Source organism: Aotus nancymaae, unplaced genomic scaffold, assembly GCF_030222135.1.
Source record: "Aotus nancymaae isolate 86718 unplaced genomic scaffold, 86718_ANA_hifiasm-v0.15.2.pri h1tg000250l, whole genome shotgun sequence".
Lineage (NCBI taxonomy): Eukaryota > Metazoa > Chordata > Mammalia > Primates > Aotidae > Aotus > Aotus nancymaae.
The window spans coordinates 1,806,866-1,822,620 of record NW_026988665.1 but is presented as its reverse complement, the minus strand read 5'-3'; the positions used below and the strand labels follow the sequence as shown (position 1 = coordinate 1,822,620).

The window sequence follows — 15,755 nt, the reverse complement described above, 5'->3', positions numbered from 1 at the left end:
GCTCCCAGTCCTGCCCCGCCCCGGGCCGGGCAGCCTCCCTTACGGCCTGGTGCTGCCGCGTCTCCTCGCTCAGGGTCTTCCTCCTCTCCTCGGCCTGCAGCCGGATCTGCTCGCTCTTGAGCTGCTCCACGGCGGCCTCATACTCCTGCAGAGAACAGCACTCACCGCCTGGCACGTGCTGGGGGCTTGTGCTGCCTGACAGCCCCTCCAGTGTCTGCACCAGCTCCAGCCCGGCAGAGACTCCCTGCCCAGACTGCTGAGTGCAGCGGGCTCGGGGTTCCCAGTTGCATCTGCACCAGGCACAGGCCCTGGAGGAATCCAGACCCATGGTTGGAAGAGCAGCGGCAGCACAAGCCCGCGAAGGCCCCTGGGGATTGAGGCCAGCCACTCCCCAATCCCAAGGCTGTTTCTGGGCAGCTCGGTTCAGGTGCTCCACTTCTGGACCTCGCTGAGGGCACAGCTCGTGCCTGTTCTAAGAATCCTGCTGAGCGGCCCGGGCACAATGGCTCTCACTATAATTCCAGCACTTTGGGAGGCTGAGGCAGGTGGATTACCTGAGGTCAGGAGTTCCAGACCAGCCTGGACAACAAGGTGAAACCCCGTCTCTACTAAAAATACAAAAGTTAGCGAGATGTGCTGCTGGGCTCCTGTAATCCCGGCTGCTCAGAAGGCTGAGGCAGGAGGTGCCAAGATCAGGCCACTGCACACCAGCCTAGGGAACAGAGTGACACTCAGTCTCAAAAAAAATAAAATGAGGGCCGGGCACGGTGGCTCATGCCTGTAATCCCAGCACTTTGGGAGGCTGAGGCGGGTGGATCACGAGGTCAAGAGATCGAGATCATCCCGGTCAACATGGTGAAACCCTGTCTCTACTAAAAATATAAAAAATTAGCTGGGCATGGTGGCGCGTGCCTGTAGTCCCAGCTACTCAGGAGGCTGAGGCAGGAGAATTGCCTGAACCCAGGAGGCAGAGGTTGCAGTGAGCCGAGATCCCGCCATGGTACTCCAGCCCGGGCAACAAGAGCAAAAACTGCGTCTCAAAAAAAAATAAAAAATAAAAAACAAAATAAAATAAAACGAACCCCTTGAACCCTGGAGGCGGAGGTTGCGGTGAGCCAAGATCCCACCATGGTACTCCAGCCCGGGCAACAGAGTGAGACTCCACTTCAAAATAAATACAATAGAACACAATAAAACAAAACAATCCTCCTGAGTGCAAAGAAATGAGATGAGATGTCAGGAAGACCCCTGTCCTCAGGGCGACGGGACACCGCAGCAACACCAGCCCCTCTTCGGGCAGCTCTGTGGCAGCGTCTCTGACCTCCGTTTCCTTCTGTGAAATGAGGTGCCCGAGCTCAGCCCTGGGCCCCACTGCTGCCCATGGACACGACCCTGGCCCTACCCAGCAGCACAGGCCCCCACGAACCTCCACGCCCAAACCCCAGGTGTGCCCCGGCCTCCGCCCACGCCAGCTCCACTCACCTTGAGTTTGGACTGTTGCTCCAGCTGCAGCGTCTGCTCCTGCATCTGCGCCAGCTGCAGGGCATCCTTGGCATGGCCTGCGGGCGCAGGGGCACAGAGAGCGGGTGTTAGGATACGTGGGTGCCACCGGGCAGCCAAGCACACGAGCCAAGGGGCTTTTGGGAATCCACGGCCACGCCTCAAACCCCCCGCCCTGCCTCACCCATCCTCCCTCCTAGTCAGACCTTGCGTGATGCCCCATCCCCAGCAGGCGGCCAGGTGCACTTGCGGGCTTTACCCCCCCAGGGACGGTCTTGGAGAGCCACATCAGGAAGGGACCCCACGTGGCCGGGAGGAGGCCATTTCCCAGTTCAAGAAAGAGTCAGGCGATGGCTGAAGTGTCCTTTTTCACGTTACACACGTTTTTCCTAAGCTTCCAACAGCCATCGTCAATGACCTGCTATCAAGCACGTACCAGCAAGACACGGACTGAATAAGAGTCAGATCCCAGCGCAGGGTGACAAGAGCAAGAGAACCAGAACCCCCACAGCTACATTTTGTTTCTAGTGTGGAACGGACACAGGTCAATGTTCGGGTGTTCCGGGCGGAAGTCGGCCTTCTCCGAGCTGGTGCGGCCTGAGCAGCAGGTCTCGAACTTTCCCAGGATGACACAGTCTTCCCATCACAAAATTTTACCATAAAAATCTTCTGGGCCGGGCATGACGGCTCAGGCCTGTAATCCCAGCACTTTGGGAGGCCGAGGCAGGTGGATCACAAAGTCAGGAGTTCAAGACCAGCCTGGCCGATATGGTGAAACCCCGTCTCTACTAAAAAATACAAAAATCAGACAGGCATGGTGGCCTGTGCCTGTAGTCCCAGCTACTTGGGAGGCTGGGGCAGGAGAATCGCTTGAACCTGGGAGGCGGAGGTTGCAGTGAGCCGAGATCACACCACTGTACTCCAGCCTGGGCAACACAGCGAGACTCTATCTCAAAAAACAAAAACAAAAACAAAAAAAACTTTGGGCCAGTGAGGTGGCTCACTCCTGTAATCCCAGCACTTTGGGAGGCTGAAGAGGGCAGATCACTTGAGGTGAAACTCCACCTCTACTAAAAATACAAAACTTTGCTGGATGTGGTGGCGCACACCCGTGATCCCAGCTACTCTGAGGCTGAGGTGGGAGCATTACTCCAACCCCAGAGCCAGATCAGCACCGCACTCCAGCTGGACATAAAAAACAGCTAAGCTCGGTGGTGCAGCCTGTGATCTCAGCTACCTGGGAGGGCGACGAGGGTGCGCCAGCGCCCTGGGGTCCTGCCCCTGAGCAGTGCACAGGAACGTGGGCATCACGTCAGCACTCTGCCTCTTTCCTCCCTTTGGCTGGATTAAGATGAGGCCACTCCCTCCCTAAAAATGGCTGACAGTTCCCACCCTCACTGACTGGGGAGGATGAGGAGAAAGAGCAGGTACGAGAACAATCAGTCACCACCTTGGAGTCACCCTGTGCCAGGTATGTGTGTCCCAGCGTGTGAATTAAGCAGCCACTGGGCATGAGGGCCTCCTGCAGGCACCCCCTCCGTGGAGTGCAGGGTGAGTGCTGGTGCTCATAGACGGTTCTGGGCCAACTTGCTGCTCTGGCTTCCAAGGACAGGCCAGAGGGAGGGGCGGGGAAGACCGTGGGAACGAGGCGGTGTGGGGCGGCCTCAAGGGCCAGAGGAGGCAGCCCGTCCGTGCGGAGGAGCTGCCCGTTCGCCTGGAGAGCAGCAAGGCAAAAGCAACAGGCTCCGGCCGGATCTCAGCGACCCTGCTGCCAGGAATGGGGCCCGGAGGAAGCCAGCAGCGTCCAGAGGGGACAGGCTTGCAGAGGGGCTACTAGGCAGACGGGCAGGGCAGGGAGCACCCTGGGAAAAAGAGGTCCAGGACAGAGAGGGGGAGGCAAACTACGGAGAAGCCTCTCTCACCAGCCAGTGTGAGGCCAGGAGGAGGAAGAGAAGATAAATGAAAGCACCCACTCCTAGAAGATTCCACAGGAAACAGAGACTGACAGAGGGTTCCCCACGGTGCACCTGGAGACCCTGCCACAGGCCCCGCTCCATCACAGAAAGGGCAGGCCACGGCCCTGGGAACCTGGGCAGAGGAGATGGCGGGTCAGGAGCTCGGGGCAGCCAGGACTGGACCAACTCAGACGCACAGGTCTGCACGACGGGAAGGCCCGTGGCTGCCTATGCAGGCCTGTGCCACCGCAGGGGCCGGGCTGTTAACCAAGCTTCAGCTTCTGACAGCGGGAGAAGTTTCAATCTCTAGGTGACATTAGCAGGTGAAAACCCCCAGAACTAGGACAGAAAGGAACCCTCCAAATAAGGTGGCAACAAGAAAGTCAGTCACCAAACTCTGCTGTCCTCCAAGGCGGCCTGAGGTGCGGCAGCCATTGACTCTTCCTCACCTGATCATTAAAATTACGAGCGAGGCCAGGAGCAGCGGCTCACGCCGGTCATCCCAGCACTTTGAGAAGCCAAGGCGGACGAATCACCTGAGACCGGGAGTTTGAGGCCAGCCTGGCCAACATGGTGAAACCCCGTCTCTACTGAAAACACAAAAATTAGCTGGGCATGGTGGCGGGCGCCTGTAGTTCCAGCTACTCTGGAGGCTGAGGCAGGAGAATTGCTTGAACCCAGGAGGTGGAGGTTGCGGTGAGCCGAGATGGTGCCACTGCACTCCAGCCTGGGCAGAGCAAGCCTGCAGTCCCTTCTACTCAGCAGGCTGAGGCAGCTGGAGAACTTTTACCCAAGGAGGTCAAGATCAGCCTGGGCAACAAAGCAAGACCCCCATCTCCTAAAAACAGAACACGCAGGGGCAGCGGTGCCCAGCTACAGCTATTGATGTTGACCCTGGCCCGGGCCCAAACCCGAATGTCCCTCTGGGGTTATGAAACCCAGCCTGGTCCAGGGACCTCTGCTCAGGATGTTCCCATAGCCCCCTGGGGAAGGGCACGGGACGGAGCCGCAAGTGTCAAGCCTCCAGGCCTTCCCCTCCATAAACAGGAAAACTCTGCTTCTATCTGCTTTACCCAAAGTGCTTCCCACCATGTATTCCCTGAAGGATCTTCTTTTTGAAAAGGAACCCCTGTAATTCTTTCAATCAATACTTATTAAACACCTTCCACGTTCCAGGCTCCTAGGCGTTTAAACCACATCGTGATTCCAATCGTTACAGCCACAGGAGAAAGGAAGGCTGGGGAAGAGCCCTGAGCTCTCAGCTCACACCTGAGAAACTGGGTCAGGGATTTACTCAGGCTGGGCAGCGCGGCCTGGCCTGTGGCTTCACAGACCTCGCCGTGCAAACGCTAACGTCTTCCAACAGTAAGTGCAAACCTGCTACACTCTCGTTAGCACCAAATACCTTCTTATGTTGCCCAAGGCTGGAGTGCAACGGCGTGATCTCAGCTCACCGCAACCTCCGCCTTCCAAGTTCAAGCGATTCTCCTGCCTCAGTCTCCCGAGTAGCTGGGATTACAGGCATGCGCCACCACGCCCGGCTAATTTTCTATTTTTAGTAGAGACGGGGCTTCACCATGTTGGCCAGGCTGGTCTCGAACTCCTGACCTCAGGTGATCCGCCCGCCTCGGCCTCCCAAAGTGCTGGGATTACAGGCGTGAGCCACCGCGCCCGGCCAAGAACCAAATAACTCTCAGATACGCTTCCCTTGTTATGTGGAAATGACTGGCAACCCCCGAGCAAACCCAACTACCGGTCCGGCCACGCCTCGGCCTGCGTCGCGCGGAGGCAGCAGGGGCAGAAGGATCCCGCGCACTCGGCGCTAACTACAGACCGGGGCCGGCCCCAGCCCGGACGCCGGTAACCTGCGAGCGCCACCTCCGCACCTGACGCGCCCGGGACGGCCGGAGAGGTGCAGAAGGGTGGCGGAAAGAGTCCGACCGTCCCGGCACGCGAGACGGCTCCGGCCGAGCGAGCTCCGGGGGCGCAGTCCCGCCTGGGAAGCCGCAGCCGACAGCCGCGAGGCGCGGCAAGGGCCGGACGCCCGGGCCCTGCGGAGGGGCCCCCGCCTCCCCACACTCACGCGAGTGCTCCAGCTCGCGGGCGGCCTTGGCGGCGCGCTCCAGGCCCGTGGGGTCGAAGTTGCTCCATTTGTCCTTGGGCGCCTGCCGGTCTCCCTCGGGCCCGGGCTGCGCGGGCGGCAGGGGCAGCGGCGGCCCCGCGCCTTCGCCCTTGGGGCCCTTGTTGATGCCGAAGAGCCAAGACATGACCCGCGCCGCCGGGACCGCAACGCCAGCGTGACTCGCGCGCGGCCGGGAGCAGCTTCCACGTGCCGGGCGCCGGCGGCCGCGACTGCGCGGGCGCCGCACACGCCCCTTCCTCCCGGCGCCGGAAGCGCGCACGGCCACGCGGAGCGCGGCGCTCGGATTGGCCACGAGGACCGTGACCCCGGGACTGCCCGAGCGTGCTCAGGGGCGGGAGTTGCGGGGGGCGGGGGAAGCCGGGGGGGCGGGGGGAACTGAACCTGGGGGCGGGGACTGGGGGCGGGGGGAACTGAACCTGGGGGCGGGGACTGGGGGGCGGGGGGAACTGAACCTGGGGGCGGGGGAACTGAACCGGGGGGCGGGGACTGGGGGGCGGGGGGAACTGAACTGGGGGGCGGGGGAACTGAACTGGGGGGCGGGGACTGGGGGCGGGGGGAACTGAGCCGGGGGGCGGGGGAACTGAACCAGGGGGCGGGGACTGGGGGGCGGGGGGAACTGAACCTGGGGGCGGGGGAACTGAACTGGGGGGCGGGGACTGGGGGCGGGGGGAACTGAGCCGGGGGGCGGGGGAACTGAACCGGGGGGCGGGGGGAGCCGGGGGGCGGGGGAACTGAACTGGGGGGCGGGGGGAACTGAACTGAGGGGCGGGGGAACTGAACTGGGGGGCGGGGGGAACTGAACTGGGGGGCGGGGACTGGGGGCGGGGGGAACTGAGTCGGGGGGCGGGGGAACTGAACCGGGGGGCGGGGGGAGCCGGGGGGCGGGGGAACTGAACCGGGGGGCGGGGGGAACTGAACTGGGGGGCGGGGACTGGGGGCGGGGGGAACTGAGTCGGGGGGCGGGGGGAACTGAACTGGGGGTCGGGAGCCCGGGAGGGGGCGAGGTAAAGCTTCTGGCTACGGGAGCGAGGCCGGGACAAGATTCCCGGGGGCGTGCGCGAACCAGGGGCAACGTCAGTTCCGCCGCGCAACGGCGCCGGGTGGGTTGATGGCGGCGCCGCACAGTTCCGGCCTCGGCGGCTACGGGCGTCGCATGTCCGGGCAGCCCCTCGGTTCTTGCCGCTCGCGGCGGGGCGCGCCTCGCTGAGTCCCGGATGCAGGGAAGAGCCGGGGGAGCCTCACCCGAGACGGCACCGGCGCCCAGGGAGCCGAGCCCTTCCGCGGTAAGGCGGCGCCCTGCGGTCTCGGCGCCAGGAGCTCACGGGAGGCGCCGGAGGAGGAGCTGGGACGCGCGCGCCTCCCCTCCCCGGTGGCTCCGCAGCCCGCGCGGCGCGCCCGGCGAGCTCCTCTTGCGGGGCGGGGACGGGGTGCCCGAGCGCCGCCGCCCCGGAGCCCACGGTCCACGCGCTCCCCGCGCCCGGCTCTCTCCTCAGGGGAACCGGTTGACTTCACAGAATTACGTGGAGTGACTTTTCCCACTGCATTGGAAACTGTTTTAAGCCTGAATAATGTTGGATACAATGAGTTCCAAATTTCTTTTCAAAGAATCAGTATGTTCAGTTCTTTGTCCTCATTGTAAACTTTCCTCGTGGTTTCAATACACAACCCCTCCCACCAGTTCTAAGTGGTTCACATCTGTTCCCCAGGTCCCCTGCTCCTTCCCGACCCATCCTGACCACCTGCTTTGACCTGAGTCACCTTTAGTTACCTGCTCCACGTCCGTTTCTCCCGCCAAACCACTTCAGTCCCAGCACTTTGAGAGGCCGAGGCCGGTGGATCACCTGAGGTCGGGAGTTCTAGACCAGCCTGACCAACGTGGAGAAATCGCGTCCCTACTAAAAATACAAAAAATTAACCCGGCGTGGTGACGCGTGCCTGTAGTCCCAGCTACTCGGGAGGCTGAGGCAGGAGAATCGCTTGAACCCGGGAGGCAGAGGTTGCGGTGAGCTGAGATCACGCCATTACGCTCCAGCCTGGGCAACAGAGCAAGACTCTATCTCAAAAAAAAAAATTTACATTCGAGTGCTACTTCTTTTGTGGCACCGAAAATTCACATATAACAATAAAAATAGGAAAAAAAAGGCCGGGCGCGGTGGCTCAAGCCTGTAATCCCAGCACTTTGGGAGGCCGAGGCGGGTGGATCACGAGGTCAAGAGATCGAGACCATCCTGGTCAACATGGTGAAACCCCGTCTCTACTAAAAATACAAAAAATTAGCTGGGCATGGTGGCGCGTGCCTGTAATCCCAGCTACTCAGGAGGCCGAGGCAGGAGAATTGCCTGAACCCAGGAGGCGGAGGTTGCGGTGAGCCGAGATCGCGCCATTGCACTCCAGCCTGGGTAACAAGAGCGAAACTCCGTCAAAAAAAAAAAAAAAAAAAGGAAAAAAAATCAAAATCCTAGAGTAATTCTGTGATTTTATTTTCACCAGATGAAGAGAAAAACCAGGCCAGGGCCAGGCACTGTGGCTCACGTCTGTAATCTGTAATTCCAGCACGTTTGGAGGCTGAGGTGGGCGGATCATGAGGTCAGGAGATGGAGACCAGCCTGGCTAACACGGTGAAACCCAGTCTCCACTAAAAATACAAAAAATTAGCCGGGCGTGGTGGCGGGTACCTATAATCCCAGTCCCTCAGTAGGCTGAGGCAGGAGAATCACTTGAACCCGGGAGGCAGAGGTTGCAGTGAGCCTGAGATTGTGCCACTGCACTCCAACCTGAGCAACAGAGTGAAACTCCATGTTAAAAAAAAAAAAAAAGAAAAGAAAGAAAACCGGAAAATGCCGGCCAGGCACAGTGGCTCACACCTATAATCCCAACACCTTGGGAGACCGAGATGGGTGGATCACCTGAGGACAGGAGTTTGAGACCAGCATGGCCAACATGGTGAAACCCTGTCTCTGCTAAAAATACAAAAATTAGCTGGGCATGGTGGCATGCGCCTGTAATCCCAGCTACTCCGGAGGCTGAGGTACAAGAATTGCTTGAACCCTGAGGTGGAGGTTACAGTGAGCCAGGATTGTGCCACTGCACTCCAGCCTGGGGAGCAAGACGTTGCCAAAAAAAAAAAAGGGCTGGGCACGGTAACTCACACCTGTAATCCCAACACTTTGGGAGGTTGAGGCAGGAGGATCTCTTGAGCCCAGGAGTTGGAGACCAGCCTGGACAACAAAGAAAGACGCCATCTCTACAAAAAAAAATAAAAAGAAAATGAGGAGAAAAACCAAATGAGTTCCCCTGCAAAAGCTAGAAGCCTCCCCCAACATGGCCATCATCAAGGTTTTGGTTTTATTTTATTTTATTCTGAGATGGAGTCTCGCACTGTCTCCCAAGCTGGAGTGCAGTGGCACGATGGCTCCCTGCAACCTCTGCCTCCCGGGTTCGAGTGATTCTCCTGCCTCAGCCTCCAAAGTAGCTGGAATTACAGGTGCTAGCCACCATGTCCAGCTAATTTTTCTATTTTTTGTATTTTAGTCAAGATGAGGTTTCACCATGTTGGTCAAGCTGGTCTCGAACTCCTGATGTCAGGTGATCTACCCACCTCGGCCTCCCAAAGTGCTGAGATTACAGGTGTGAACCACGTTGCCCGGCCAATTTTATTTATTTATTTAGAGACAGGATCTAGCTCTGGAGGCTGGAGTGCAACGGTGCAATCTCGGCTCACTGCAACCGCTGCGTCCCACGCTCAGGTGATCCTCCTACCTCAGCCTCCAAGCCAAGAAGCTAGGACCACAGGCACGTGCCACCAGGCCTGGCTAATTTTCTTTCTTTCTTTTATTTATTTATTTTGAGACAGAGTTTCACTCTTGTTGCCCAGGCTGGAGTGCAATGGCACAGTCTCAGCTCACTGCAACCTCTGCCTCCTGGGTTCAAGTGATTCTGCATCTGCCTCCTGAGAGCCTGAAATTACAGGCAGCTGCTACCATACTGGGCTAATTTTTATATTTTTAGTAGAGACAGGATTTCACCATGTTGGCCAGACCGGTCTCAAACTCCTGACCTCAAGGGTTCCACCAGCCCCAGCCTCCCAGTGCTGGGATTACAGGTGTGAGTGATGGCACCTGGCTTTTTCTTTTGTTTGTTTTTTTGTTTGTTTGTTTGTTTTTTTAAGACAGTTTTGCTCTTGTTGCCCAGGCTGGAGTGCAGTGTTGCGACCTTGGTTCACCATAACCTCCACCTCCCAGGTTCAAGCGATTCTCCTGCCTTAGCCAGAGTAGCTGGGATTACAGACAAGCACCACCACGTCCGGCTTTTTGCATTTTTAGTAGAGACGGGTTTTCTCCATGTTGGTCAGGCTGGTGTCTCCAACTCCCGACCTCAGGTGATACACCTGCCTCGGCCTCCCAAAGTGCTGGGATTACAGGTGTGAGCCACTGCGCCCAGCCCCATCATTGAGGTTTTTAGCATCCCTGATGGGACCTGGATGGATAAAGAAGAGGAAACAGGTGGCTGGGTGCGGTTGCTCACATCTGTAACCCCAGCACTTTGGGAGACCAAGGCGGGCAAATCATGAGGTCAGGAGTTTGAGACCAGCCTGGCCAACATAGTGAAATTCCATCTCTACTAAAAATACAAAAAATTAGCCAGGCATGGTGGTGGGCACCTGCAATCCCAGCTACTTGGGAGGCTGAGGCAGGAGAATTGCTTGAATCTGGGAGGCGGAGGTTGTAGTGAGCTGAGATCGCACCACTGCACTCCAGCCTGGGCCACAGTGCAAGACTCCGTCTCAAAAAATAATAATAAATGGGGGTTATAAGAGACTGAGATCCTGTTTCTCCACAGACAGCCTTGGGCTGGCCTCCAGCCTCCTTCCCTACAGGCATTGGGCAAGCCTGTGGCTTTTCTGAATGTCTGTATTTTTTTTTTTTTTTTTTTGAGATGGAGTTTCGCTCTTGTTACCCAGGCTGGAGTGCAATGGCGCGATCTCGGCTCACCGCAACCTCCGCCTCCTGGGTTCAGGCAATTCTCCTGCCTCGGCCTCCTGAGTAGCTGGGATTACAGGCACGCACCACCATGCCCAGCTAATTTTTTTTTTGTATTAGTAGAGACGGGGTTTCACCATGTTGACCAGGATGGTCTCGATCTCTTGACCTCGTGATCCACCCGCCTCGGCCTCCCAAAGTGCTGGGATTACAGGCTTGAGCCACCGCGCCCGGCCTAATGTCTGTATTTTTTATGGCTGCATAGTATTCTATGGTGTATATGTGCCACATTTGAATCTCTGTATTTTACTAGCCAGTTTCATTTAACTTGGCTTAATTTTATTTATTTATTTTGAGATGCAGTCTTGCTCTGTCGCCCAGCCTGGAGTACATAGCGCGATCCTGGCTCACTGCAACCTCCGCCTCCTCAGTTCAAGCGATTCTCCTGCCTCAGCCTCCCAAGTAGCTGGGATTACAGGTGCCTGCCACCACCCCTGGCTAATTTTTTGTATTTTTAGTAGAGACGGAGTTTCGCCGTGTTAGCCAGGATGGTCTTGATCTCCTGACCTCGTGATTCGCCTGCCTCGGCCTCCCAAAATGCTGGGATTACAGGCGTCAACCACCATGCCCGGCCTAACTTGGCTTAATTTTAAAAACAAAGTATTGATTGCTGGTTTAAGATTTAGGCAATTCCTTTAAGGAGGAATTGAGGCCCTGGCTTGGTAGCTCATGCTTGTAGAGACGGGAGGATCTCGAGGCCAGGAGTTTGAGGCCAGCCTGGGCAACAGAGCGAGGCTCAGTCTCTACAACAAATTTTTTTTTTTTCTGAGACAGAGTCTCACTCTGTTGCCCAGGCTGAAGTGCAGTGGTGTGATCTCAGCTCACTGCAACCTCCGCCTCCTGGGTTCAAGCAATTTTCCTGCCTTAGTCTCCTGAGTAGCTGAGACTACAGGTGCACGCTGACAGGCCCAGCTAATTTGTTTTTTGTTTTTTAGTAGAAATGGTTTCCGCGTGTTGCCCAGGCTGATCACGAACTCCTGAGCTGGGGCAATCCGCCCACCTCGGCCTCCCAAAGTGCTGGGGTAACAGGCATGAGCCACCTCACCTGGCCTACAACAAATTGTTTAAATTAGTTGGGCGTGGTGGTGCACGCCTCAGGGGCTGATTAGGGCCCTGTAGGGCACGGCTACTGGACAGGCTGACGCAGGAGGGTCACATGAGTCTGGAAGGTCGAGGCTCCTGTGAGCTGTAATCACACCACTGCACGTCAGCCTGGGCTCAGAGTAAGAACCTGCCTCTAAAAGGAAAAAGAGAGCGAGGAGAGGTGCAGTGCCTCCCTCCAGGGCGGCGGGTCCGGGCTCTGCTCCCGGTGCAGCTGAATGCCCAGCTGCTCTTCTGTGCGCTCCTTAAACCAACACCCCACACGCTTCCTAAGGACACGACGTTAAGAAAGCATTTTACGTTCACTCGGCAGGTGTGAGGTTCTGCACTGCGCTGATGGGATTCCCCCGCCCGCCCCGGCACGCAGCCCTGCCCTGAAAGCAACGTTTTCCTGCCTTGGAGAGTCCTCCAGCATTGAAGACCTGGAGGAGTGACCGTGCCGTCGAAGATGCAGGTGGAGAGCCTGGCCTCCAGCCCGACCTTGAGCCAAGACCGCGAGGCCAGCAGGACCAGGGACTGGAGTCCCAGGGTAGCCCCACCCAGGCAGTGGGTAAAGCGCTCTACTCCCAGAATCCAGGCAGTGCATGCGTTTCTGAGCTCTCTGCATCTGACCAAACCTCTGGGGACAGGGAGCTGCGTGGTATGGCAGGACAGTGGCCTCCCAGTGTGGCCTCTGGCCCCCAGTGACCCCGCCCCAGGGCTTCCCAGGACCCAGGCTGCAGTGGCCGGCTGCGTGTCTTCCATGGACAATGCCCGTGCAGAGAACAGTGTGGTCACAAACGCGCTGCTAGCCCCCCACATCACTCTGCAGTCTCGTTCTTCTCAGGGGGCCCGGCCTTCAGGAGGGAGGGGCTGGTCCCATTCCCGTTCTTTCTCTCCAGCTTCCAAAAGGACCCCCGAGTTCTGGTCTCAGCCTGAGCCACCATGGACTCCTTCCCCACCGGGCAGGCCCCGGCACAGCCACCAGAAGAGCTCCCAACGTGGCCCTCCTGAGCCACAGTGCCCAGCGTGGGGCCCTCCCCAGCACCCACCAAAAGCAGGACTCCCTGAAACCCGTCACCCCCGCCAGGGCTCCCCAGAGTGCACTGATTCGTGAAGGGCAAACCAAAGAAGCAGGGCGGCCGGGTTCCATGGCTCCCGTCTGCACGCCCAGCGCTGCGGGAGGCCAGGGCAAGAGAATCATTTGAGGTCAGGAGTTTGCGAGCAGCCTGGGTAACACAGCAACACCCCATCCCTAAAAAGAAATTTGCCAGGTGTAGCGTCTTACACCTGGGGTCTGAGTGCAGGTTTCTAGGAGGTGGGGTGTCCGAGACTGGGCCGCACTGCTGGGACCTCCCAGGGAAGCTTGCTGCCTCCCTGTTTCCATAGTGACCGTAATAAACCGAGTCCAGTTCCCAAAGCACAGCCCACATGCCAGGCATCTGCCGGAGAGGGGACGGTTTAGGAAGATCAGCTCCAGCTCCGGGGCACTAGCTGTGTCTCCTGGTTTTCTTTTTTTGAGACGGAATTTCATTTTTGTTGCCCAGGCGGGAGTGAATGGCACTATCTCGGCTCACCGCAACCTCCGCCTCCTGAGTTCAAGTGATTCTCCTGTCTCAGCCTCCCGAGTGTCTGGGACTACAGGTGCCTGCCACCACGCCCGGCTAATTTTGTATTTTTAGTAGAGACGGGGTTTCTCCATGTTGGCCGGCTGGTCTTGAACTCCTGACTGCAAGTGATCCTCCCACCTCAGCCTCCCAAAGTGCTGGGATTATAGGCGTGAGCCACCGCACCTGGACCCCCAGATTCAAAGACTTTAAAATGCCTGGGGCTACGTAAGGGGCAGCACTTCTCAGACGAGGGCTTCTGGAAGGGGCATTCCTTGGCACGGAGATGGAGGTGGCAGTACCTTTTCACCCTCTCTGCAAGGTCTTGTGCTGTGCTGGGCCTTGTTGTCCAGAGATGAGCAGAGAGGAGACAGAGCCTCTACCAGCCGGGTATGAGGGAGCAGGGCTGTGGCTGGCCCCCTCCCCTGCCGTCTCTGCCCTCGGGATTGTGGAGATGGAGCTTGTCACATGAGTCTGACTGTCAGGAACCAGCTACATGTGCTCCACAGCCGCCCGCAGGGCGCTCTGTGAGCTCGGCCTGGGCTCAGAGTGCAAGGGGGCACCTCCTCTCGGGTAACCATGGGCTCAGATCTGCCATTACCCTGGAGAACAGGGTAGGGGCAGGGGCTGCATGCAGGAGATTCTACCCCTCGAGAGGAGGTGGGGCCGAGTCCTGGGCCTGCGACCCTGGCCACCTGCTGACCAGCAGTGCAGTGTGAGCAGCAACACACACAGCCCACGGGTCCCGCTCACGCCTCCGTGGCCTGACTTGGGGGCTGAGGGGAGCTCAGGAGAACCCCAATGCCCAGCCAGCAGAGTCCCCCCACACACACCCAATGCACACACAGGCAGGGGGGCATCCCATGACTCAGGCATCGTCACACACGAGGGCAAACTCTGGGTGGTGAGCCTGACCCCAGCTGGCCGTCCACGAATGGTGACCACACCCAGCCGGTGGGCAGTGCAGCCTTGGTGTCTGGGGGGCTACGGGAGGCACAGAGCCGGGTTCTCAGTATACGGTGCCAAAGCCAGATGTCCTGAAGGCGGCCCCTGGCACAGTGCCCACCAGGCCTGAGAGAGGGGCTGAGACCACCCCAATGCTGCAGTTCCTGGGGTCAGGCAGAGTCCACGTGGGGAAAGGGGCAGGAGAGGCCACGCGGTGCAGGGTGCGGCTTTGCCAGCAGAGGGAGCCCTCGTGGGGCTGGGCCCAGGGCTGTGGGTGGTGGCGGAGGCTGCAGTGGGAATGTCCCTGCAGAGAGGGCCCAGCCCTCTGTCCTCTGCATTCCAGCCACCTGCCCTAGGCCAAGCCCCACAGGAGGGGGGCCCAGGCTCTCTGAATAGAAGGTGCACAGGGGGACCAAGGAGGCCTGGCCCAGGGAGGGGACAGCTCCACCTCCTCTCCCCAGACACCCCAACAGGCGGAGACCTTCACCAGCTGTCCTGCCCGTGGCTGGTGTGTTTGTGGAGGAGTAAGGCATCCTAACGAGACCGCAGGCTGGGTGTACATCTGATTTACTGGATTGTAAAGTCTGGGACGTTAGTGGGGAAGAGGCGAGGTGAGCGTTGTGTGATGCCGCGGTCCTGGGGGTGGGGCGGGGTGGGGCTGCACCTAGCCAGGCACCCCCACCCTGGACGATTCGCCCTCGGGCCCCAGGGCAGCGAGATGACCCCTCACAGCAAAAGAGGACACTGGGCCCTTCACGAATGGTGAGACCTCATCTCCCTGGACAGCATCCTCCCTGCAGCCCTGGGAAGTGCCCCCCAGGGGAAGGCTTCCAGTGGGGGGGGCTGCCTCCTGTCCGCACGGTCCTGAATGCCCGGCTCTGCCCCATTCCTGTGCTTCCCAGTGGCTGGGAATGAAGGCAGGGCCACCGTCCCCAGCAGGCACTGCCCTCCGGGCCGGCTGAGCACGCTGCCCACGCCATCAGCGTCCCGGTGCTCCTACCTGCCCTTCCTTCTCTCCAGAAGCCTTTGGGGACCTGACCTGGGCCAGCTTCTGCCGTGATTCCCCTCCACTTTCTACCAACACCCAGGGCCCAAGCTGCCTTCCCCCAGGCCAGCCCTGCCACCTGGGGCCGGGCCTACTCAACACGTGAGAGCCTGACTGGGCTCCTCCCTGGACAGTCCTCTCTCCGATGTTCTCAACACCACCCACGGGTCCACACCACGCCGGACTCTGGCAGGGGATGGGCCGGAGCTGCTGCGGGGTCCCTCCAGGCGAGGCCCGAGCCCTGGAGGGCAGGCGCCAGGCAGGGAGCCCTGCGGCCGCGGGGAGAGAGAGGGCCGGGGTCGCGCGGAGTCCGCGTGGGGAAAGGCCGGGCCTGCACCCGTCGTCTCCCGGGCAAAACCTCGACGCTGGGCGCCTCCGCACTGGGTTCGGGACACAGGGGCCCTCCGGTCGGCGCCGGCCCGGCGGGGCGGGCACGCCGGC

The 15,755-nt window shown here is 59.3% G+C and overlaps 1 protein-coding gene across 1 annotated transcript in view; it reads right to left on the bottom strand.

Annotated features, from left to right (window-relative positions):
* The window catches only part of LOC105727755 (ATPase family AAA domain-containing protein 3-like), a 28,723-nt gene extending 23,001 nt beyond the window's left edge, over nucleotides 1-5,722 (bottom strand). The window contains 3 exon segments of the mRNA XM_064371947.1: nucleotides 44-145; nucleotides 1,483-1,559; nucleotides 5,539-5,722. Coding sequence (XP_064228017.1) covers nucleotides 44-145; nucleotides 1,483-1,559; nucleotides 5,539-5,722 — 363 coding nt within the window.
* Nucleotides 5,723-15,755: the final 10,033 nt, after the last annotated feature.